This window comes from Tinamus guttatus, unplaced genomic scaffold (assembly GCF_059628265.1).
Source record: "Tinamus guttatus ecotype Peru unplaced genomic scaffold, ASM5962826v1 Tinamus_guttatus_pri_ptg000060l, whole genome shotgun sequence".
Lineage (NCBI taxonomy): Eukaryota > Metazoa > Chordata > Aves > Tinamiformes > Tinamidae > Tinamus > Tinamus guttatus.
The window spans coordinates 9,253,646-9,280,106 of record NW_028288594.1 but is presented as its reverse complement, the minus strand read 5'-3'; the positions used below and the strand labels follow the sequence as shown (position 1 = coordinate 9,280,106).

General features: G+C 38.8%; 1 protein-coding gene across 1 annotated transcript in view; it reads left to right on the top strand.

The window, feature by feature from the left end:
* The window catches only part of HSPBAP1 (HSPB1 associated protein 1), a 32,573-nt gene that overhangs the window by 425 nt on the left and 5,687 nt on the right, over positions 1 to 26,461 (top strand). Inside the window, exons 2-5 of the mRNA XM_088540353.1 lie at positions 8,125 to 8,310; positions 13,424 to 13,608; positions 17,477 to 17,613; positions 20,531 to 20,702. Of these exons, the coding sequence (XP_088396479.1) occupies positions 8,125 to 8,310; positions 13,424 to 13,608; positions 17,477 to 17,613; positions 20,531 to 20,702 (680 nt within the window). The remainder of the gene's footprint in view (positions 1 to 8,124; positions 8,311 to 13,423; positions 13,609 to 17,476; positions 17,614 to 20,530; positions 20,703 to 26,461) is intronic.

The window sequence follows — 26,461 nt, the reverse complement described above, 5'->3', positions numbered from 1 at the left end:
AAAACAATACAGAAATTAGGCAAGGGTGGTTTTCTTGTGGGGTTCAATAGGAATCTATCAGACCTCTTAATACCTACATATTAGAATGGAAACTTCAATATAAGCAGAATAGCTTACAGATAATTCATCCACACTACCTCATCATATGACAGTTGTAAAGCCATTTTGACTCTTGTGCGGATCAGCAAGAAAGAATTCTGTGAGAAACAGGAACAGAGGAATGGAAAAGAAAGGAAGTGTTAGAATAGACTGGGTAACTCTAGGTTTATTTACTATGGAGTTAATCATCATTTAAATAATTTATTTTTATTGCATGGCTTTAAATCACTATTTTTTTTTCATTGCTTCGCAACCCATGTGCAGATCTTTCAGTGATGGCCTGACCTTTTCTGTTCCAGCTATTTAATTAACACAGTACGATATTCTGTGTGAATTATTCTTGTTTGCAGGATATGGTACCATTTAAATTTGTTAACATAAAGGAGCAGTGCATTGTTGATAAACTGTTGGAAACCAAATTAGCTTTATCTTGCAGCTAGCTGATTGCATTATTTCCCTCATGGGTATAATACTTTTCTAAATATGCTAATTTCACTCTTTTCTCCATGTGATGACATTTCTACTGTTCTCATTATTGGCATTTGTCATATTTGGGGTGGGGAAATCTTTTCCTGCTTTGACTTCACTAGCATGTAGCTAAGGAGATTTGGGTATTATCAGATGAATTGCATATATATTCAAGCAAGTGGAAAGGTTATTTTGATTCCTGGCAGAGAACTTGAATGGCCACAACAGAACTTGCCTGGACTTAAGACACCTAGATCCATAACTGTGACAAGGAAGCCCTTCTAGTTATCAGTCAAAACCATGAAACGTCTGTATTTATGCACATTTGTCCAGCCCAAGACCATCTGGACCTCATATAAAGAGAAGGAGTAGCCTCGAGCTCTGATAGATGAGTGCTGATGGATAAAAATTATATGGTTGAAGCTGTTTCTGCTGCCAGCTGCTGCCCCCAACCCTGAGGCAGGCCTGGCTGAGCCATTTATGAGTTGTTGCCTAGTCTGTCCTTTTTTTAGGCCTTGTTTACTGAGATAAACTGAAAGTTTTGACTGGTTTGTTAAAAGCGTGAGGCTGCTGCAAAGCCTAGATGGCTACAACACACCAATCATTGATAGTAGAATTGAGAATCTGAGAAATTATTGCATTTTATTGGATACAATGCTCTACTCCCTTGCTTCCACTGGTGTCTTCCAGTCTGACAAGTGGGAGTTGGTTGCTTACCCTGCCAAGGGTAGACATGAGAAGTGCAAATTCAGCCTAATTCATTGTGTTTCTATTATTCATGTGTTATCTTACATTCATTATTACAACATGTCTGTGAAATGTGCATTTAAAGACTGAGGTAAAAAAGGACATGTATTGCTTCTTGGCACTAACCTTGGATTAGTCAGTGGTTGACACGGTGACATTAGTGTTTGAGAGGAATCTGAAGATATCAAAACTCATTTAGTGAAAGGATTTTGCCAGGTATGCTAATATTGATAAATATTGAGTTTTGGAATATTTTGCATATCACAAAACTTCCAGATTTCAAATCAGCAGCAATGTCATAGTTGCCTCGAAAATTAAAGGCAACTTTAATTTTCAGAAAAACAGGTGGAACCAGTTAGAGTTCTCTGCATATGAGTGGAGATTTGAGCCTAAAGAGTCCTTGATCTTTCTGTTGAAGATGATATTTAGCTATTGGTGTTTCGAGATAAAGACCCTTTATAAGTGGTGGTTATTTCAAAAATAAAAGAGAAAAAATCTCTAGAGGGAAGATGGTAAAGATATGTTGACACCACTAACTGCAGCTTATATTATAAGGTGGTGAAAGATAAGCAACTGCATAACATGGCTGTGCCTTTTCATTTTTTTTTTTTTTGCTTAATATTCCTATAGTAATATTGTCAATCACAGGGTCTCATTTCCTGATTGTTTACATTATTTATTGTGCTTTTCGGAAACCCGTTGTTTTTGAGGTTCATATGGAGAGTCTTTCCAACTTCTTTCAAATGAATAATTTATGTCATTCATGAATACTTACTTATTTAAAGGATCATTTAATCCTGGCAATTATATCTCTAAAGGACTTTGTCATTAACCATAATGTGTATTCTATATTTTATAGCAATGAGCAAAGTCGTGTATACTTCTATTATAACCCCCTTCTGGATCGAATTTAAAATGACTCAGTTGTATTATTGACTATTAATTGCAATATGCTTATGGAAAAGCTGGGTGCTTTTTTTAGAAGATTTAGATTTTTTTGTTTCTGTCACTTCAAAGTTCTTATCAGTTGTGTTTACAGTGTAGGACAACAGCAAAGTGCTAGATGGTTGCAATCTTTAGTAGGCAATTTTTACAGTGCATTAATCAGTTTAAGATGTTTATTGCTAGAACGGTATAAAAAAGAATACAATTAAATGGACTCTATTTAAAACACGGTCATTTTTTTTTTCTTAGAAATAGAGATATTCATTTCCTGGTGTCCCAGTTTCCATGCTTTCAGTCATAATATTATTTTAATATTTAGTTTTGTATTATATTTTCCATCTGGTAAGCAGGTTGGGAGACATATGAGTACATATGAGTTTTGGTGAAGCAATAGGGAGGACCGTCTTTGCTACTAAATTTCCTCAACAGCAGAGGAAACTGTGTAATGGGCACGCCACGTGGACCAAAAAGCGGCTTTGTAGCAGCCTTCTTTAAGAAAGATCATCTACTGCCCTGTAGAGTAAAATCTTCTATATTCTGAGGGAAGCTTTTAGTCGAAGACCGTGGCTTTTTCCTTCAAAAGAAAACAATGTGAACTAGAGGTACACAGAGTTCATTGGAAGCTTCCCTATAGCAGGCATGGTGTTGAAGGTCTTACAGTTCGACTCGATGATCTTGAAGGTCCTTTCCAACCATAATAATTCTATGTTTAGTATCACTTCCCTCATTTGTGCATATTCTAATTTGCCTGTTGCAGGAGGGGGGATTTCAAATGGCAGAAGGACAGCAAGGGAAAGGAAAGCGTGTCTTCTGCTAGGGGACACCAAAGGAGATCACTGAATGTCTGTTTAGTTACTTGAACCAGATATAACACAGCTTTTAGAAGTGCCATACAAGGTGGAAGGAGAAAAGACCACAGTGGACAAAGCTGCCCATGAGTTCTGGACTTTTTGACAGGAGGTGTTAGGGAATTTACAAAGGAATTTGGTACATTTACGTGTGGGATTGTGTGCTGTCATTTAGAGCAGGGAACTGGAAATCCCTTGCAGTGTCATATTCTGTTTTCTGCTTCTTAGCTACTTCCTTTTTTTTTTTATCACAAGGACAATTTGAGGTTTGAGGGCAAAGCCCAAGCTCTTATCTTAGTTCTTCTCTTGAGTTACTTCGACTTACTGTAAGAAAAACTGTGATGCAAGATGCTCAGCTCTGTTGCAGCAAGGCTGGAAAGCAAGTGCACATATAACTTCCTTTCCTGGCAAGGTAGGATCTGTTTGCTTCAAGGACCTTAGTGTGCAGCACCTTACATACCCATGCAGAAATGTATGAGCTATTCATCCGGAGAGGCTCTGTGCAAGAAGTAACTATTCTTCAGTAGTCAGAATAAAAATGTAATTCAGATACCCCTAGGCTAAGCTGCATCTGCAGTATAGATGTACCCAGAGTCAAAAATAGTAGTAACAATAACTGGTCAAGAAGGCGTGCTTAGATGTTCCTGCAATATATCCTGAAAACTTTATGGATATTTTTAGATGCACTCTGCCCAGAGTAGACTGATTATAGTGCATAAACACTGTAATCACATGCAAAATATTTAAATTTGCTTTTTTAATTTACAGAGTTAATGTACTGAAAAATAATTAAGTCTGACCTCCCACCCTAGTCACTTTTGCTTTGGGGGATTTCCTCTACCCTGCTCTGCATTTTCCCACACTCAGTTGTTGGATATTTAAAATGAGTTGATCTTCCTGTGAGTGACTTGATTGCTCTGTACTAATATATTCAAAACACAAAATCTCTCTTTTAACTTAAAGAAATTAGGATGATGAAACATTACAGAATTAAGAATAAAACAATTTTGATGATGCTTATGCCAAATATATTATCAGAATTTCCATGTACTGCTTCTTTTAGAAAATAATTTTAATACCTCTCAATTAACTCTCATATTTAAGCAGCAGGATATTTTGGCAGAAACCAACTAACACTACCACTCACTAATGAACTCTTCTAATTTGCTAAATTATTTAAAGGAATGGCAGTATGTTATAGTGCATCACTTATAATGATAGTGCATTTAACTTCTGAACAACTTTGATCAAGTCCACTCTTATTCAGACTGCCTGCTGTGCTTGCTCTTTATTGCCAAGACCCACTCAGCTATTCAGAAAAATGTTAATTAGAAACATAAAATTATTTATTTCTCTTAGAAGTACAAAGTCATCTGGAAGGTACTTAGCAAATGTGTTACTCTGCTTTTACCTGCCCTCAGCACTGAGATCTGGATGAGCTTCGTATTTGACAATCTCTCGTAAGGATGACTGGACCATTGGAGTATTTTAAGATCACCAGTTTGCAGTGTAATCACAAGCTGTTACCTTTCTGAAGAACATCTCAATTTTTAGGCAATTATCATTGTAACAAACCTTTATTTAAAACTTAGTTAATTTTTTAAGTCCTGTTTGGATTCTGTTCCTGTCCTGTATTTGCCTCAAAACACAAGACAAATTATTCCCATTGTTTTTTGTACTAGGTACATCACTTTGTGTAGGTACATCATTTGTTAAGCCTGATACAAAGGAAAAAAAAGGTTTTTTTCCCACCTTTGGATGAGAGTACAACTGAGAAAATGAAAACGCCAATAGAGTTTTTTTTTCTTTTTGAATGGAATATGCATCTCCATTCCCTCTTTTTTTGTCTGATTTCCCCCATTTGTTCTCCATAGAGAATTTGTTCTCTAATGCCCAAGAGGTACCATGGACATTTTTTTTTGCTTGGTACACATTTTATTTACACATGCCGATGTCCCATCTGTATGCCTTATCTATGCTATATAATCCTAGATTTTGTGTAGGAATCAATTACCTTCAATTTCAGGTTAGAAAACACTGGGAAACAAGAAGCCAGCTTGTGTGGTCTTTGTTAAACTATAAATAACAATAATTGAGGAAAAGATTATTAATTTAAATTAGTTTTTTCTGGTTTTTTGTTGTTTTTGTCTGTTTGTTTTCTGGTGGAATCTCTTTCAAGAAATATCTATATATCTTTGAATTTTACCACTCCTGCGATATATACTGCTATCAGAAATCTATATTAGCCATGCTCAAAGTTCTCCAGTTTATCGTAGTATTTGATGGTGTATTTGATATTTTCTTTTTATTGTGTGCCTTTTCTCTTGCAAGCATTTAGATATGTATGACAAATATTATAGAGAAGGAATTATGTTTAACTGTAAATTGCATTTTACTGTTCTCTCCATGCAATACATAAAGCTCTGAATCAAGACACTTAAAAGATACTTTACACAAAACCTCCTGGATTCAACTTATGTATTTTCAAACAAACAAAAAAAGAACCATAAAAAACACAAAAATACTAAATGTTCATTTATCTATTGCTTTATATTTTCTAAAATGTTTCATACAAAAGCAAACTTCACTTCTGATTATATGTATTTGTATGTGATTCTTTTATCTATGTCAGGAAAAGTTATATACTGATTAAACAATAATTTTAATACTGTCTGAAGGTAAGAAAGACTAGCATCTTACTTAGATGAACTGCTTGACATTTATCACTGCTTCTAAATTTCACACTTAAATGAAGTGTGGTACCTGACCAAAGACTGCAGCTACCGTTCAGAAGAGGAAAGGCTGCATAGTCAACATATGGGCTGGGTTTTGGCATTGCTACAACCTCCCCCTGTGGCCTGAGCTCTGAGCTTCTCCAGCTGTATTCAGTGTGGTTAAACCCACACCTTTCAAAAGCACAACATACGTGTGGAAATCGCACTAGAAAGCCGCACAGAATCAACAATTGGCTTCAGTGAGTCTTTCCGTGCTTCACAGTAAAGTTCCTGCTTTTGTAGCACATCCCAACTGTTGACTAAAGTTACACGATGAACCTAAATATTTTGCAATAAAAGCTGGCTTTGCAAAATGTTCCTCCAAAGTGCCACCAGTTTCTTGCATTTCTTTAGATTTGTATCCTTTAAAATTATTAAATGTGTTGCTCTTAAAAACAATGGAGCAGTCAAAAGGACAACTGTGTGGTGATAAACTTAGCCTAACTAGGAATAATCTTACATTTACCGAGGTGAGAAATCTGAGATATATTTGAGGCCAGCCAGCTCCGCTCATAAGCTCATGAAAGCTGCTTCTGCACAATATTGTAGTTGCACCAGTCCAAGGTGGAAGGATTTTTATAAATCTCTGTGAGGGTGCTCAGATCTGGACTGAGCCTTGAGTCTTTGAACAACATCACTGCAAAAGAGAAGCAGTGAGAGATGCTGAGCTTTAACTTATTATCATGCTTTCTTGTAGCTGCACCTGCAGTTGTGCTTGCCCATGGACTTTCTGCTCTGTCTGAGCTTGTTCCCTGTAGGTACACTAACTTTTTTCTTGGAAACCCATAGCATCTTCTTTCTGGGATAGGGAAGACCATATGGTAAGACATATGGTCCCCATGGGGCCACCTTATGTCCTGGTTATGCAATGTGCTGAGTGCAAGACGGCAGGCCAAGTGTCATGGCCATCCCTGTGTCACAGCAACGCCATCCTGTCAAGTGTTGCTCTCCTTTCGCAAGGAAATGTCAAAAAACAGCCCAGCGCTTAAAATCCCTCTTGTCATCTGTGTCAAAAAATGAGAACCATTTTTAAATGTTACGTGCCATTAATATAAAAGAGCTAAGCTCTTTATTTTTAAAGTTTTAAGCTGGAATTATCAGGAGGAGTGAAAGGAGAAAAGAATTCAGTTTTATTCTGAGGTCAGTGAGAGGCTGGACCCGGATTATGCTGACCATATTAAACCCCCATCCTAAGCAGTTTTGCTGGTTCTCCACTACCTGTACCCATGCACTGGGGGATCAAGAGGCAAAATTAATACCCATCAAGAAAGGAAATTTGCTCATCATGTATTTGTTGAACCCACTGCATGTGATAGGACATAACTCATACATTGAGCAAGCTGGGTGTGCTTGTTTTAAATGAGCTCCTAGGAGTTATAGGAACCAAACATTTATTAGCTATGTTACAGCATTATAGGGATACAAATTCTGGATGAGGTGACTTTCATAGAGGTTAGAGTAATGAATGTATTATTAGTGATTTGGAGTCCACTGCTTCAGCTCTGTGAAGCTGTTATGTTGCTTCTTTTTTAAAACAGGTTTTTACCTCTCAATATGTCCCCGAAGAAAAGTTATTGCAAAAGTGCTGAGTATATTTAAGGTTGCCAGCATTCCAGTTTGACAGCTTCAGTGGGACATACAAGTCTCTGAACAACAAAGGACTAAATCGACATCTGGATTAGCATTGTTCTTGGATTGGCACAATTTCTTTTTCTAAAATTTTGCAGATGAAAAGAATTTTAAAACACTCCTTTAAATATATCTGCTGCTTTTGGTCTCCCTGCAGTTCTTTGCTTAAATTCAAAAGCATAGGAATGCTTTTTGCCATCTTTGACAACTCTCTGCATATCTTGGAAAGAATACTATACAAAAGGACTGTTACTCATAAAATTTGTATGCTCTTAACTGGGTATTAACTGTAAGATCTTTTTTATTGTTAAGCTAATTCTAAACCATATGACTACAGTGGTTTCTTGCCTAAGCTACAAGAAGAAATTCTAAGCATATGATTACTTCTTTATACTTTGTGCTAATACACAGCTTTACATTTTATTTTAGCGTAGGAATTTTCTTTCTGTATTTGCAATCGCTGCTTGACTAAACAGATAGTACATGTGATACATAAAATATTAACCATAAATAAAAGCAGTTTTAGATATTAATGTTTTCCATGCTGTGGGAGATGGCAGAACTCTTCATCTAACATTAATTATCTATCTACGGCTGTTTGTTTCTTTACATAGCTGCAGATATCAAACCATTTACTCCTGAGAAAGCCAAGGAAATAGTGATGTCTCTACAGCAACCTGCAGTCTTCTGTAACATGGTTGACGACTGGCCAGCCCTGCACTGGAATACGAAATACCTTTCTGCGGTGTTGGATGGAAAGAAAATACAGTTTCGGATAGGCTTGAAGACACTGGATTTAGGTGAGATTGAAGTGGACTGGTGCTACGTTTCCCAGCTCTTTTGTTAGGTTGTGCAGTCCTCTGCCTCTGCTTTATATCATTGATCACTCTTTAATGTATCACTTTTCACCACAGGCTGTGTTTTTAAGATGTTGGTTTTGGCCATCAGTGTAATTTGCCTTTCTTGTGGGTGTATTCCTAGTGGGAAGTCAGGATAACACTGCATTCAATCAATCAATCAATCGGCTCAGTTTCCGTTAGTTGGTAGAGTGTGTGGTTGGTCCTGGTCTTTTATGGGATTCAAATGTTTGTGTGGGCAGAGCTCCATATCCACAAACCAGCCTGCTTTAAAAATTAGCTGATTAACAGACAGAGATTCATGCCAGGGAGGAAGGATGTAGGAATGACACGCTCCAAGACAGCAATCTGCTAGCCACTTGAGAAGTTATTCATGGTTTAGTTCGTGCCTTACCCTCCCAACAGCATATCAAAATATAGTTTGCCATGTGCCTTCCCCATTTTGACTGAAATATTTTTGTCTTCCTTCAGTCTTTTTTTTTGTCCCCTCTGAGGCAAACCCATTTTTAAAAATATATTCCATGTAAGTCATGTTTATGTAGGCCTGGTTAGCTATGCTTTCTGTACTCTTTTTACCTTCTTCAGCGGGACGACTTCTTCCTTGGAACATAATGTCTGCATAAGAGACTCCAGATGAGGCCCAGACCATTCCTATGGAAGTAGTAGGATTACATTATGTTATCTTAGGTACAACATTGGATGAAATTTGCTTTCTTCACAGTATCATATTAGTTCACACTCGTTTTTTTAAAGGGAAATGATGAAACAGAAAATTTGCTTTAGGGGGAATGCTTGGCATTTTAGGTTTTCAAAGCATTTTACCAGCATGTATGAATTAATCTTTATGCCGTCCCTGGGAAAGCAGATGTTATTTACTCATCACCTACACATGGAGTAACCAAGCTGTAGAGTTGGTACAAGTCTCGATGGCAGTGTCTAAGTACTCATGTGACTGTCAGCCTGTTCCTGCACTAGATGTAAGAGGTACTGGCTGCCAGCAGGGAGGAAGGTAGGTGTTGCCCATGTGTGACACATGCCTGAGTTCTAACATGAAAGGCACCAGTAGAGGTAAAAGGATAGTTTGAGTCTCAGTCTCCATTAATTAGTAGGCCATTTTGTGAGGGGGTGTTCCTACTGGGAATGGTTGCAATGGGATTGACGAGGTGTGATGTAGGTAAGGGATGGATTGATGCTACCAACTTAGTATATAAATCACCATTTAACAATAACTTTTAGGAGTAAGAAATGCATTTAAATTGGAATTTGTATCTTGAAGTTGCATCTATCTATATTTTGATGCTTTCCTAAAGGCATCAGTCCCTAGGCAGCAATCAGTTTGTCTCCAGGAACCACCATTATATGCTAATGCAAGCTAGAAATGTCTTCAGGAAGATGGGTAAGGCCTTCAGGGGTCATATTGTAGCTGAATGAGACTTGGGCTGCTATAAAATTCGGTATTGTGAGGATATATTAGTGAAGCCATTAGCTAAGCCATCAAAGAGTCTGAAATAATGTAATAACATTTCATATGCCACTGTCATTTGGAAGATGGTTGACCTCACTGTTGCGTGCTTAACAGCGTTTTTCTTCCATGAGGTCTTCTCTTTCTTACTAGTGTTATCCAATAACACTAACTTCCACACACACTAACACACTAACTTTCCCAGACACAGTACAGGTAGTGATGTGGTTAGAGAAAGTAACCTCTCTAAATATTCCTGTAGTTTTTACAACAGATTAATTGCCTTAAGACTAGATTGAAAACACACCTGACATTGAATCAGATACATTTGCATTACTGTTCTCTTCCTTGTAGTTTTGTTTTGTTGTGTGGTTCAAAGTTTCTGAAACAGTTTAAGCCACTTGTTTCATTTGAGGAGTCCTAAATATTTCGAGAACTCTGACAACCTCTTACCTTCCTTGATAGCCACATCTGCAGTCTATGGGAATGGCCCCTAAACTGAAGATTCTCTAGTATTAAAAAAAAAAAGAAAGAAAGAAAAAAGGGAGACAGGGGATCCTCTGTGGAAGCTGGTTAGATTTTGCATTTGCTTCTCCTGTTAGTTTGGACCTCCCTGAGGCATACTAATTTGCAAGGATCATTGGCACGTAAAACATGGGAAACAAGGGAGCTAGCTGTTTTATTTGTGCGAGTTATTTTTCTGCACCTGAGTTTGTGTTTTTGATAATACTATGTTTGACTGTGCAAGTTAAACAGAATGTGCCAGTTGGGGAAAAATCAGAGGATTAAACACTGACAGAGACAAGATACATCCAGAGAAAGGACCTGTGTTCATTAGAAGAACAGTGAAGGTCCTCTTAATCAGGAAATGTCTACTACTTTAGTTATTCCGTATCTAGGAAATATCTACTATCCAGACTGAAAGATTTATTTTTCTGATGTGAGCTAAACAGTGGGTGGTAGCATCAGAAGTTAAGTTTGTGGTAGAGAAGTGCAGCAATATCCTGCCTGTCTATCCAATGCCATTTTAAAGCACACAAAGGTACATGAAGAAAACTCATACAGACTTTTCTCATGGTGACTATTTTCTCTGGTTTTGCAAATGAATGAATAAAATGAACAGACAGTGACTTTTCCATAAAGAAGTTGTAGAGGGCAAGAGGTTGTCATGCTGATCAGTTATGAGTCATGAGTTCTCTGGGGGAATTTTTTTTATACAGATGCCATGTCAAGCTGATCCTGTCAGATACACAGTTGGAAAAAAATAGACTGCATCTTATACAGCTGCCCAAGAGGCACCAAGTGACATGTTTTACCACTAAAGAAAGTGAAGAATTCAGGCCTCTGAGGTTTGGATTTAGATGGCTGGCAAGGATGACCATTCAATTGCGGAATATAAGGGTTGAGAATATAGTATAAATACTGACTGAATAAACGTCAGGTAAAGGTGAGAACTGAGTTAGAAACTGAAGCTGGTTGTGGTTTGTGAGTGTGCCTGTGCTCCCATGTAAAGTTAAATGGTTATATCTTGATTGGATTATTCATTTAAATAATTTTTTAATTCTTCAACAGCTGTGAATGGACATTTAGTTTTCTTTTTAAGCTTATATCTAAAGAAATACAGGAGACAAATCACCTTCATTCTTATTAGAGCTTTAGGATATTTGTCTAAGACTAAGTACTTCCTCCATCCCTCAGCTTTCAGTCTGAGGCATTGGATGGGAGAGGGAAAGACTCCAGACCCCATGTCATCAGATAGCATTGGTAGCTTGCTTTAGACTTAAGTGGCTTAATTACAAAATATTAATTTCAAAACATCTTAGCTTTTAGTCATTCAGGACTAGCAAAGTGGTTGATGTTCTTGTTTTCAGTTACCTATTGACATTTTCACCCTAGTTACACTCTTAAGTCCATTCTTCTAGATTGTCCAAAGACCATTTTTAATACTATTTATTGTTCACTAACTATCCACACTGCACTTGATATGAAGGAGACATAGTTTAAGCCAAGAACCCTATCCAGGGGTGGTTACAACTGGGAAGATGGTCTTGCCTTCCATAGTTAGAATTTTTGAAGTAAATCGCAGAGTGAAATACACCGTGAGCTAGGAAGGATATTCTTGCCTTTAAAATACTTGCTCCAGAGTTATTTTGGAAAATATGTAATGTCTTTGAGCCCTCTTTGTTCTCATCAAAATAATTCACATATTGAGCAACCTTCAGTAGTGCTTATATCTTTTATCAAATTTTTCCATCAGTCTTTCTTTTTGTAAGATGATGTGCACTGCATTAATGACTGGCAGCACACTGAACTACAACACAGAGAGGGAATCAAATACATTCATCTTGTGGTTATTGCAAGTACTTTGTATTTCTTGTGTGTCTTTCATAGTTAGGGAGTCCTGCTCTGCACAAAGCCAGGATGGATACGGCCAAATGCTGGCGCTTATCTGACGTTTTTAATGGACTTGACTATAAGGGAAGAAAAACTGCTGCCTAGGCTAGTACAGTGGAAAATGACAGAATGCTAGTGATAAAGTTTTTAAAAAATGCTTCTCCTGCCATAACGGAATAAGAAAAAAATATATGAAACTGTATGGGAATTACTATGATAACAAAATCAGGGCATAAGGAAGGAAGAGCTACTGTAGAACAGTAAAAGGATCCCATTTTTGAACAGCTCTGTGGAAGTTACGCAAGATTAAATTACAGCTCTGTCACCATCATTCATATAGGCTGCAGGAATTTTTCCTCTGGTAGTGGTTATAGAACAGTGAGTTTTATATATATATATATATATATATATATATATATATATATATATACACAAAAGATACATCTCTTTAAAGATCAGAAAATCAGCAATTGTGGGAAATGAAGATGTGTGATTAGTGTAAAATAAAATATGCTGTGTTGTGGACTATACTGTAGGCTTCTGAGTGACCTGACCTTGAGTTGAAAGGCTACACCGGCCAGCCCGAGCAAGGCACGACAGAAGAGAAATGCTGCTGGTAAACACTGCTGTAGCTGGCAGGGAACACCACGCTATCCTCAGCTGAAAAACAGGGGCACAGCTTTCAGGGGGATCATTGACATGAGTGTGACTCCATTTTCTGCTTCCCAGATTTAGTTTTTAGTTCCTTTAGTGCTGATTTATTTATTGTTTTCAGTGGGAGCTGGAAAGCTTCATGTCAATCTACACTAATCCATGGAGGAAGGCCAGGCAAATATACCTGCAGCTTACGTTTAGGAAGCAAGACTAAGCAAAGCCTAAGTTATTCAGGGAACCTGGATATATGAATGAGTTACTGTGCTTTAGGGTTTGCATGTGAGCAACAGTAACTATTTGTGTACTCGTAGCTCACAGGAAATTCAAGGCAACAGTCATTCACTTAAGCCTTAATGAAAAAGCAATAATCTCAGACATTAATTATGAATTAGGTGATGAAAAACATTTAATAGACTAGAGATGAGCTGCCTAAATTCCACTTCAGATTTCATGCTGCATTTAACCTGGGAGAAAAACTATGTGTTACTTTTATTGGTTCTGTGTTCAGTGCTCCTGTAACATTTGCCTTTTCTTACGTTGTTCTAGTTCCCCAATTTGAAACCAGGTGTAGCTACGTGGAGGCTACGCTTCAAGAGTTTTTGGCTTGGAGTTGTGGACAGTCTTCCTGCCTATCTGGACCTTTCAGTTCTTTTGAATACTCCAAATATTGGGCTTATGCTGACTACAAATACATTGCCAAGTTATTTGAAGACAAGGCAGAAGTTTTCCAGGTAAACCATTAATATTATCTCTTTCCAATTTAATCACTACAAATGACGGCTTTTAAAATGTCTACTTCAATCCAATTTATTTAAAAAATAAACAAAAGCTCTTAGTTACCTTTCAGTCTAGTAGAGAGCTAGTACCCAGTAGCAGCCATCTAAACTTCTGGGTCTCCTTACATGCCTAAAAACAAAAGCACAAAAGAAAACTGAACTAATTATTTTAATTAGCCATACTTCCCCATTTAGCTAAGCACTATCCTGTGCCTGGAGGGAGGCCTTTGGGAGCAGAGTCAGGGAACACCAGTCATATGTATGACCTCAGCAGCTGAATGTCTTAAAATGTTTAGAATAACAGTTTGTGACAGGAAAAGATTTTGGGTCTGCAGCATTATTATACTGTGATTGTTCACGGAGGCAGTAGAACATGTGAAGTAACCTGTGGAAGTACCTAATCTATGGAATTTCCAAATGCCCATACTGGGTTTCACAGCTGTGGATTTTTTATCTTTTGCTTTTTGTGTTGTGTGTGTGCATTTTTCTTTTATTCCTTCTAAGACTAACTACTATTTCAGTGTGTTTGTTCATCTACATCCCTGCTGCTTCTCCTTGAAAATTGTAAAAGGGAAGAATTAAGGCAGCTAAACAAAGGCACTATTTTATATTAAGATGTGAAGAAGGGTTAGTAGAGGAAGCCTTACTCATTTCCACACTTTCAAATGTGAAGATGGAAGCAGAATTCTCTGCAAATACTGTATCATCAGGATAGCAGGGAGGATGAACAGATAAGCCGATTTGAATTATTTTTTTTTCCACAGAAAGCATTTTCTATGCTCCTTATGTATTTTATTATTTCATACTAGTAAAATCAATATATTTTTTCAGTGCTTAATGTTTTTCAGACTGTCTCCTTTTTTTCTTTTCCGTGCAGGTTAGAGAAGAGGGTTTGGGCACAGAGACCATCATACCTTTTCTTCCCCCTCCCTTCTGCAGCCCACTGAACACTTGACTAGGTTCCCACAGCGTAGGCTGCACAACTGCAGGACCAGGTTATGTTCTTTAAGTTCAAAGCTCCAGCAAATCCCCCAACTCTTTGAATGACTTCCTCGATCTGCAGTCCTCCTTGGCTTGCTTTCTTCCTGCCTCGAAACGCAGCATTTTTCCTTGCTTTATGGCATAAGATGGTGAGGATAATAGCAGCACAAAAGACCTAAACAGCCTGCTGCTTCATCCGGTCAATAAAAGCATCCTTGAAGGAAACAAGCATTTTCCTTCATTTCCTTTTTTCCCCCCTTACACTTATTGAAGTACAAAATTGAGGCTCTACGAATTGCATTTGTGTGCAAGAACTATGCCACAACCTCATCCCCTGACCTATAACAAGCAACAGATTGTGGTGTAATTTTAGAATAGACACGCATCATGGTTATGCCATGGATTTTTTTAAAGCAAAATCTGGGAAGGAAAAAATCAATAGTGTTATGCAAGCAAATATGGTGTATGTCATCTGCCAGTTTCACAGGCTTGGGAGTGAAATGCCTCAGCTCCAGACTCAGATGGATTTGGAAACACTGCTACGCAATTTGTATCAGCCAAAAGAATTTATTAGAAACTCTCCTTTATTCTTATCTAAATTTGATCGTAGCCCCTCCCTTTCCCCCCCCCCATTGTAGATTTTACTTAGATTTACCTAAGGTGACTTGAAGGGGAAAAGAAGGCCAACTATCTGTTATTTGTAGTGATTAATAGGGCCATTTAGAAGTTGTTTGAAATTTAGATTGCACTGTTTATCATTTACAGTTGTGTGGGCTAAGGTAATGATTCCATTATTCTAATCTACGAGCAGTATCTAGCATCTTACATTTTTTGTTCAGTTGATATTTCATTACAGAATTTGAGTATAAATCAGAAACAAGATATATGCATGAAGTTTAAATAGAAATGAGACCTTTTAAAGTGACATATGGGTAGAGATTAACTTCATTATAAGTAGCAAATGAAATAAATATAATTCACAAGTAATGTGCCATCTGTTATGGTTGGAACACCTTTTAGTGCATTTCTTCTTGCTATGGTTTTTTTTTAATCATACAAAGGGAGCCCATTGTGACAAGATTTCAGTAATCCTACCAGCTTCTTTTCAGATCATTGGTTAAAAACTATTTTACCCATAATCGCTTCCTCTATTTACTACTGCTGCAGCATTTTCAAAAAGTTCTTTTAAATCTCATATTGATTATGTGTGCTTTCTTTCCACTTAAAGTGTAACAAAATACAAAAGCTATTTAGGTGTGAGATTAAAGTGTAGAGATGATATTACACTTAACTTTATCACTGAAATAGTTGTATTGGATTTTAAATTTTATGGCTGCGGAAATCTATAGGAGCAACTTTTTCTTCTTGATTTCTTGCTGCTTTTGACAAATGTTTATATTAGATTTCTGCATTTTTGTTTCAAATGATACTTTTAAAATCAATAGCTCTGAAATTTAAAATCTTTAGCAATACCTAATTTTGGGGAAGGCTATCACTCATTTTGAGGGTTCGTTAATACAGAGTCATGGTGAAGTCATTCTTGTTAATAATGTCTAATCTCCTCTGTAGATCTGGAAAAGGGAGAGTCACTCAGGAGTCTGCAAGCAGCTAATGTAGATACTCAAGTTGGAGAATGGACTCCTATTTTCTTTTTAGACAGTGGAAGGAGAGAGGCTGTTCTAAGGGGTGATAGAGCAAGGCTTTGAGAGGAGCAGGAGCCAAGTTTAAATTAGGTTCCCAAAGTTCAGTGGTGTGAATGAGCCCGAGAGTGCTTTACTGAAGTGGAACAAATATCATTATCTGCCTTTTCAAGATGGAAAAAAAAATATAAAGCTCAGAGATGAAGTGATTTGCCTAAAACCATCAGTAAGCCAGGAATTGAATCTCAGCTTCCTGAGGCTCAGGCTGGTGCTTCAGCCAGAAGGCCCCTGTCGCTCGGGCTGGTGCATTTGGAATTATTTCCACCATGCATGTGACCAGGCTCTGCAGGTTGCAGGTGAAGAAAGGTGGGAGAACTTCATCCAAGCTGTGCAGGGCCACACTGCAAAAGCCGGCCAAGCTCCTGCTCCCTCCCCGTCTCTCATGCCAGCTCGCAGCCCCAGGGGATTGCTTTTGGGAGGATCAATGTACTGGAAAGCTCCAGGATGGGAATCATCATAGATGTGCTCACAGGCTGCGCTTTGCCCCCGGGCAGCCGGGTTGCTTTTAAGTTCACTGCCTGCACAGTGGCAAAGGCAGGAGCAGAATGTGTCCATTATGCAGTGTGGGGCTTACAAAAACCAACGTGCTGCTGGGCCAGAATTGGGCTGAGCTCTGTGTTTCCAGGATACATGGAGAAAGCTGAGGCAGGGTTTTCAGGAGGAATGAGACAGAGCAACTCTGCCACATGGGTTATGAAACTGGCTTGAAAGGGAGTGGGGATTTTTCATTTCTTTCTTCCTTTCTCTCTTTTTTAAAAAGCCTTATATCAGAGCAATTCTGAGCTTTGGTTGGATGGTTAAGAGTGGAGGAAAAGAGGGTTTAAAAAGGAGGGAAAGCAGCCCTGTTTGGCCACAGTGTTTGGGCAACCCTTCTACAGCACAGGCCAAGTAACCCGAGTGATATGAGACTGGGGTGGGAACTGGAGACAGTACCTGGGACTGCACAGTCAGGCTGGGAAGGCAGAAGTCCTGCTAGAGAGGGGAGCTTTGCAGGAAGGGGAACAGAAACCCCCCCTAGGAATAACTGCTGAAGAAAAAGAGCGACTGGAGAGGTGGAAGGAGGACACAGGAGAACCAGAGAAGTGGCTGTAAGGTCTGAAACAGATTAACTGCGTAGGTAAATAACCTTTTCTTTGCTGTAGGATATAAAGTGGTCTGACTTCGGTTTTCCTGGAAGAAGTGGAAGAGAGAGCACACTGTGGATTGGTTCTGAAGGAGCAAACACTCCCTGCCACTTGGACTCTTACGGCTGCAATTTAGTGTTACAAGTAGAGGGAAGGTAAGAAATACCTGTGCGCTACGGAGGAAAGTTATACAGTGCTGGAAAAAGTGTTAGTTCTGGTTCTCGAATAGCAGTTCTAGCTCCTGATTATTTCAATTTGCTCAGCTATCAGACTGAAGAATATCAAAGCTGTTTTATTAGAAATGGAAATTTGGGAAGTTAGAGTTTTATTTGGGCATAATTTTATTATGTCCATATAATTTTATTTTCTTCTATTTGAGGAAGAATATTGTTCCTAATCTGTGCGTTATATATGCCAAATAATATATATTCTAACCTTCCTAATGGTTGTGAATTTGGGAAGTTGGAATCAGAATGTAAAGAGTTAAAAAAAACAGAAACAAGACAGAAATAAACCACTTCCAGCTTACAGTATTCTCTGTGCAAGAGCTTCTAATAGCCTGCTAGAATTAATTTATAAGAGGAACATCAGATGGGAGCAGACAACTGTCAGCAAAGTTAAAATGGACACCTGAGGCTCCAAACTCATTTTTAGAGCATGTGTCTTTGTTGCATTTCTTTCTGCCTGATTGCAAACTGTTTCTTTTTTTCTTTGTTTTGCCTCCGTTCTCTATTTGCCTTATTTTTTAAAAAATTGATTTTACTAGAGTTAGCGTAACAAAGGAAGTGCTGTGTATTTTTCTTAGGTTTGATAGTTTGTAAGGGAAGGAATAATTTGCCAGTGGGATTTTAATGTGGTTAATCACTCTAGTGTGATTTATTAAAAAAAAAAAAAAAAAAAAAAGTTGCCACTGTGTGATTAAGGTGCAGGACTGGAAGTCAGGCAAGCCTGGCTTCCACGTTGGGCTCTGCAGCAGATTGACTGGCTTTAAGGCCTGAGGCAAATGAATTTTTCATCATCTTATCTGTAAGAAGGGTAATTCTGTTTAGCTCTCACATGGGTTTCCATTCATTTTTATAAACAGTCTCGAGTTTCTCAGGTGGAAAGGGCAGCAGAGACAGTCTGGAAGCCCAACTCTACATCATATCTCTTGCTACAGCCAGTGCCATAAACTTCAAATCACATTAGCAAGCATTACCCATTGGAAGTCCAGACACTTAAATATATTTAGGAACCAAACATCTAACTTAAAAACATGAAACTTATGTCCTTGAATATCTTATTTCTGCCTAAATACTGGGTGTGGAATCCACATAACATTAATCCAGCAGACCTGACACCCACCCTACTTTGTTGATCTCTACCTTCAGGTACTGAACTTGAGCCAGAGTGCTAGGATCATGTTGCAATTTTGCCCTCCTTTTCAAAGCACTCCCCCACCTCTGAGGGACCCAGATCCTGGTTCTTCTTAAAGAAAGAAGCTGAAAGCCTTTTCATGGCCTGAAAAAACAAAGTTGTTTCCCTCTTTAGATCAAAACCTATGAATAGAGCGCAAACTTATACAAGCTTGTGAATCCTGTGCTGCTGCAGAGCCTTTTGAGACTCACAAACAAGACCAGCTTTGTAACAGAAAATAAGCTTATGCTGAACTTAAATAGATTTGCCTTTGCAGGAAAGTCAGGGCCCACTCCTTAGCCCTTAGTTGCTATCTTGAATTTCCTCCTTGAATCCCTCAGGCTTCTTAATAATTTTTTGCTTCAGGGTATTGCTTTGTCATGAGCCTACAGGATTAACCTATGTGTCTCCTAACCTAGTCATTCTCCTGAGGATCTCGTTTGGAAGGTAAATATTAAAATTGCAATAGAGCTTGGATTTCAGGCCAACTATTTATTGAGTTCTCAGCCAGTAAAAACTTTGGTAATTACCAAGAAATGTCAGTGGTCTGTGGCACTTTCATCTGTACCAATTTCTGCAGTTCTGGCTACCCTGCTATTCCTACCTCTTCAGTTTCTATGCCATGCGGCTGCCTTTCTCTCATTTTCAAATCTGACCTAGAACTGACAACCAGAAGCAGCAGACAAAAAGCAAAGAAAGAAACAAAAAGAAAAGACCTAGCTAGAGGAGGTGAGCTGCACAAGTTACCCGAACACGCTGCAGAGTCCTGCCTTTACTTTCCCATTGCTCAGTGCATGGGTCTCTGTTGCACTGATCTATATAAACAAAATAGGGATAATTGCTTGGAAAGAAGACACAGTCCATCCCTTCCACTTAGCCCTGCACTGGGGTATGTAGACCTGTTCCTTTGGTCGCAGAGCAAAACAGCCTGACACAAGTTGTCTTCTCAATACCAACTGCTCACACAAGCCACAATTTCAGCAGGTGGTGCTGACCACCCTAGAAAAAGGAGGTTTCCTTGGGCTGCTTATGTCTAAGTATCTCTGATTTTATGCAGTTGTCATAACTGCAGCGTGGGAACCTCAAGGTGAGTTTTACTAAGAATGAGAGTTCTGTGGCTAGTAGAGGAATATGAGTAATGCATGTGATGATAGGAAATAAAAGATCAAGTTCATACTCTTTACTATTACCATCAAAACCACACACACAAACACACAGTGCCTCCTTTTAAAATATGGATACTGCACTTATTTATTCAGTGAACAATAGTGTGGTGTCCCTAATGAAACTGTTTTCCTTGGTTTGTAGGACAAGTGTCAGGTTTTTAATGAGTTTCTTGAGCATCTGTAAATGCTACACATTGCTCTGCAAAAGGGAGAAAGGAAGAACCAGATGGAAGAGCTTTTAAAAAAAATTAATCTGCCTTTTAAAAATAATTGGTGAGAAGCTCTAATTTTTTCAGTTAAAAATTAAAAATGGAATATTTAATATGAAATTAAAAAGCGGAATATTTTTAAAACACTTTTTTTTTTGTAGACAGCCTGTAAGTACTGCCTGTGTTCTCACTGCGTAGGAGATTCACAGATTTATGTTTTATTGAAATACTTGCTTTTGCCTTTAGTTCTTCGCTCTAACTGACATGCACTGAATACATTTTTATCTTCCCTCTATTTTCAGGAAAAGATGGCACCTCTTCCCACCTGCTGACACCAGTTTCCTTTATCCTACTAGGATCCCTTATGAGGAATCCAGCATATTCAGCAAAGTCAATGTTGCCAAACCTGATCTGAAACACTTTCCTGAGTTCAGGAATGCAACAGCCCACGTGGTTACGCTCAGTCCAGGACAGGTACCATTCACATATACGCTTTATGTTACTTTCAAGCTTCTAGTAAACGATTTATATTACTTAGGGTTAGGAAATCGTAACAATTTGGCTATATTTCTCTCAGTCTACATTTCTCTGGATACACAAACTTTCTTAATAACCTGGTTATTATTTTACTAGCCTTTTACATAAAGAAACTGCAAACATACGGAGAGTTAATTCAGTAGCCCCTCAACTCCATAACAATTATTGCAGTCACTCCCAGTGTCATCTGCCTTAAAGGATAGAAACTTTCTTGAGCTGTACTCTAACCTCTCTACTCCGAAACCTGTATTTTGCATAAAATATATTTGATTAACGAGCATGTAGAGCCAGCAAAGGAACTCATTTATATTTTGATAGTGAGGAATAACCTTCACCAGGGAACACTGGCCCAACTTGTTGCTTTAATAGCTGAATATTTATAGTGATGATACTTGCATTTAAAGTGCACACCATCCAGAGGTTTCATGCTACTTTATAAGGATGTAAGGATATTATAACCCTCTTTTCATGAGAAAGTCTAGTTAAAAGTGCCTGGCCCAAGTCACACAGGCAGTCAGCAGCAGAATGGGGGCAGGACTCAGAACTGTTAATTCTGGTTCTACTGCCATTAATAATTTCCTTTCCTTTATTCAGCATAGTCTGTGTTTAGAGTCCGATTTAGCCTCTTCCACTCACGCAGCCATACATGTCCTGGTAAAACACTCCTAATAAAGCATTGCTCCAACAATATAAGACATTGTGATTGCCACTTCTAGCACCTTTTCACCATTCTTCTGCCAGATTTTCTCCTGAGCTGCCATCTTAGTGACTTGTACAAGTGTTCACTAACTCCTAGTTGACAAACCTAGCTGCCTTCAACAGTTACAGATTTTGCTAATCCAGCTAATCTGGGGGAGACAGAGTGGGGGGCAGCCCTGTGAACTGGATTTGGATCAGGGTAGTAGTTTCCAACAAGAGGATGTCATGTGTTACCTGGGAACTGTATGTTCTGCTTGCACCATTGCAAATGGAAAGGAATCTGTGATCAACTATTGTTTGCAATACATTAACTTCTAGTCATAATCTTAAAGCAAAATGATTAATTTTACCATCTGCACTTTGTAAGGTGAGTGTTTAATAATTTAAAGTACAAAGAACAAATTTTTACTATTGATGAAAATGCCACATCCACTCAGCACTGCATTATCTATGATCCCCAACACTATTTCAATTTATAATATGCATTGGAATGATCAAGTATGATATTGAAACTTTAATATGATCTTAATTTTAATTAGGCTTACAGCAATTACAAATTAATCTTGCTAGGAACAAAGACCTTGAGACAGCTCAGTAATATAAGTTCTCTGTATTGTCATGAAGGAGATACTATTTGGATTTCTGGGGGGAAAGTAATGTAGGCAATGATGGAGCTGTGAGGTATTCCCTTCATCCATTTTACCAGCACATTTTGAGCAGTACTTTCCAGCTTCTCATCCAGAAGCTTATGGAGCAGCTGGCTGCAGACTACTACTGTTTGATGGAGAGGAAAGGAATATCTAAGAATTCCTCTGTTGACAAGAGAGGATCCCTAAATAACGGTTTTGATACAAGCTCAGTTTTGGCCTTCAGGTAGAATTAATACAATTACTTCAGGATTTGCAGCCAGCTTTGGTCTGCAGTAACTTACAGCATCTCCACTCCTTCCCAAGGAAGGAGCAGAATGTTTTGGATTATATGCTGTAACAGTACCAGGCTTAAAGATAAGGACAAAGGTGTTCTTAGGTATTTAGGAGAGGAATTACATGTAGGGTGAGTGCAGCTTTGAATATCAAAAACTTCATGTGTCTAATGCCACCTTCTGGTCACTGTGCCTCACTGTGTTCGCTACAAACCATTTTCTACAACCCTTTAAGGCTTTGAAGCATAATTCTTCCATGTAACATTGTACCAATGCACAATGCATACTTCGAGTGCATTCTTTGTGTCCTTTCACTACTCTTCAGAGGCTAATCTTAGTTATCAATTTAAATAGTTAGCTGACAACTCTAGGTGTTTATAAATTTTCCTGTTTTTTACTTGACAAGTGGCTGCATGGTTCCACAGAGGTCTTAATGCAGCTTTTTGTTATACACTAGTGATCTATTCTGGATGCAAATTATGATAATGTTTAGATATCTAACTTAATTAAATTGGCAGCTAAGTAGTCCAGAACTTACAGCTGAACATCACTAAATTCACCAAGTTACAAGTTTTTTCACACAGATGTAGGGACTCCTTATAAACATATGGACCTGGTCACCTATGTGATGGTGTTGAGGTTGAGTGCTAAGTATGGGACAGGAAGGTGACTGTAGGTGAATTTGTATTCACCAAACTAGTGAGTGTTCACCCAAAGCACTAGTATCTTGTTCTCTTTGTTCATAGGTTATGTTATATTTCTAGTAATAACTTGATTGTTTTCACAAAAACAAAATGCTACTTAAAAGTCTGTAAACAAGACAAAATATGTCCCTTTTAATATATTCCACTTGTAGCTTTCCTCATGTCTCTGGGACAGGTGCTAAGAATGGGCAGGATCCATCACCCTCACCTTAAAGCCTTTCCAGGACAGATGTCCTGGCTGTCGTCAGTGGGAAGAACCTGACACCTCTATGGGGCAATTCACTCTGCCTGTCTTACACAATTAGTGTCCTGCAGGACCATTCATCCCATCTTGTCCCATCTTTTGCACAGGCTGAAAAAGGAGCCTATGCAAGTCAATGCTTAACTTTTTGATTATTAAAAATAGGTGAGATGAATCCCACCTGAAAAGGCTGTGAAAAAGTGAGATGCTGTATCAATTCAAAAATAATTTATCATTTTCTCCTCAGGCCCATTTTTCACTTACTTCTTGCTTCCTTCCTGCTCACTAATGTAACTGTTCTCAGTCCATCTTTTTCTTAATCCATCTTCATGTCACTAGAAAATGATTTTAAAAACTGTAAAAAGTGCATCTCGGTTGGGCTGGCACATGAGGACTCCACCTGTGTGCCCTCCTAATGCAGAGGCACCTTGTAGCCTAAGCTCATGGGAGAAACGCACCTCTCCCTCAGCACCCTGAACAGGGAGGGACACCAGGGCCCTGCAGCCTGCCCTGCTGCTCCGTGACCCTGTGTCTGCTTCAAGGGGACTCTAGACAGGCAAGATGAGAGGAAAAGCTTCACTGATCCAGCAGAGGCCCATCAGCTCTGAGAAAGATGCTGTCTTTTGTCCTTAAAGAGCATTATCAGGGTATAGGAAGAATAATCAGAAAGATTACCAACATTTTTCATTACATGTCTCTGCTTTTCACTGGGAGCTTCTGCTCCCACTTGATTTTGCGTCCTTTCCTTCAAAACATGGAAAGAAGCTTATCTCTAAATATGTATCCACAGCTACACCTATCACTGAGTTTCTGTGTACAGCAACGAGGTTTTTGCTTTTTGTGCTCTCACTGCAGCAAGTATCACTATAGGATGCTGCTCAGCAGCCAGAGCTCAGGACAGCATAAGCAGATCTGACTTCCAATCCAGTCCTGAGCAAGCAGAAGTGTTCATGGGGTCAGCAGGAGTTTACCTGTGTGCAACCTTTCATTTATTTATTTTTGTTTAATAGGGATGGCAGGGCATGAGCATTTCAAATTGGCCTCAAAGTGGGGAACAGCACAACAGTCAGGCTCAATCAAGAGAAATAAGTGATATGAAGAAGGATCTAGTAAGTCAGGGACTGCGATGAAAAACTGCTTTTGTTGAAGAGCTGAAATAATTTTAGTCAAAAGAGAATTGAGACTTGTTGGCGCCATTGTGTGTAGCACACGGTTGATAGCTCTTGGGGAAGTGGGGAAGGAAGAGAGGATTTGTGTGTGTGAAACCACCAAGCTAGCCCTGAACCATCCATAGAGAAGACTCTAATGAACACAGCAGAGAGTCTGACTGATCCTCTAGTTACCAAAGCTATCAACACTATCCAAGGAGAGGTAGAGAAGTGCAGGAATGGAGCTTGTATTACCATATTACTGCTTATTTAAAAAATTAAAAGAAATAGCTTAGTCTGCAGTGCACAGAGCCCTCAAGCACTTCCCTGAAGGTCAAGCAAACCAAAGGTGAAACCTGCTGGTTCCTGAATCTGCTCTCCCGCCTGTTCCCTCAGCTTCTCCTGCTTCCCCAACAATCCAGTAATTCCCTTTTTGTTCAGGGTCCCTTCTCAGGGTACTTCTGCCTCGAGTGACCCTGGACTCTGCATTTCAGTGGGGGAAGGCACCAGGTCATAAGCAAAGCAGTAGCCCAGCTGAGAGGCTCCTTTCTAGCAGCTGGGAACCCACCAGGCCAGGACATCAGTTGGGGGTGTTGGGACCCCAGGGATTGCTCCTCATGCTGCTCCAAACCTCAGCTTGGGGCTCACTGAGGAGGGAGCACTAGCAGCAAAGCTAGTTGTCCATCTTCTTTTTCACTGCCACAGGTGCAAGCAATTTTTCACCCATCACCACCCTTCCTCATCACTCGCATTCTTTTGTCCTTCATTTTCTTGGGCAGTTACCTAAGCATCTTTTTCTATTGAACAGAAATTTCTTGGGACACATTTTTCTTCAGGGTATGCTCTGTCTTTTTGAGGCAATTCCACCTTTGCTCTACCTTTTCACTGTATCAAGTTAATCATTCCCATTGAGAACTGAAACCTGTTCTTTGCTGTACAGGTCTTCAGAGTTGCTCCACTTACTCTCCCAACTCTCTCATGCAACTCTTGCATTTTCTCCTCTTATAGTCTAGGATTTCATTTTATCTTTTCTGGGATTTCTGTCCTCTTTGACTTTGTCTGCTATATTTGCCCATCATGAGCCTAAATATTAAAATTGTCTGATTGGTTGCTGTTTAGATCCCTCCAACTCATGCAGTTAAGTGTACTGAGTAGGAAGCAGGCTAGCACAGAATTCTCTTAGCTTGGAATCTTCTGTCCTGTTTTTGCGCCTCACTTTTCCCTTGTAAAATTCTACTTGCAACTTTTTTTTTTTCCCCATTTCATCATGATTTACATTTCCTACTGAAATGTAGTTTAAGGTTTGGTTAAATTTATATCTCATTTTCATAAATATATGGAAGCCTGCTTTGTTTTACTGTGTCGTTGACAGATAATTTTTGCTTCTAGCTTGCAAAGCTGGACCCAAGACAAATCCTACTCTGTCTTTGCAGGACTACTTTGTGTTCAGCTAAGTTTAGCTTCTCCCTTGCCATCTGTATTTTAAGTGCCTTTTCCCATTTCTTCATCATCCTTAGAATTTTAGCTTTTTTGCCTTTTCATAGTTTTAATTTTCTGTGCCATAAATCCTTACTGTAACAAGTATAAGCTTGTTAAAGATACTTGCTTTCCCCTTTTTATGGTATCTGTTTTGCCTCTTACGGTCACAGTTCTATAGCTCCTCTATAAATTGCATCAAACAGTGGCAGATACAGAAATACGCAACTTCTGCAATTATTACCTCAAACAAAATCAGATCAGTCTCTCCAAAAACCTGGCTCCTCCTCTTCAATTTGATAAAAATGGACTAGATAGGGGGTTACATATTTTGCTCCTGATTATATTTCTGCCTCTGCTTTGCACAAGCACTGGGTTCCAGTCCTGAATTCCATTTTTTTCCAAGATCACCCCTCTTACTGAAACACTTGCACACTTGCCTGGATTTATCTCATACCACTGCTCCCCTGCTACATGCTACCTCTTTACCATACCCCCATTGCCTA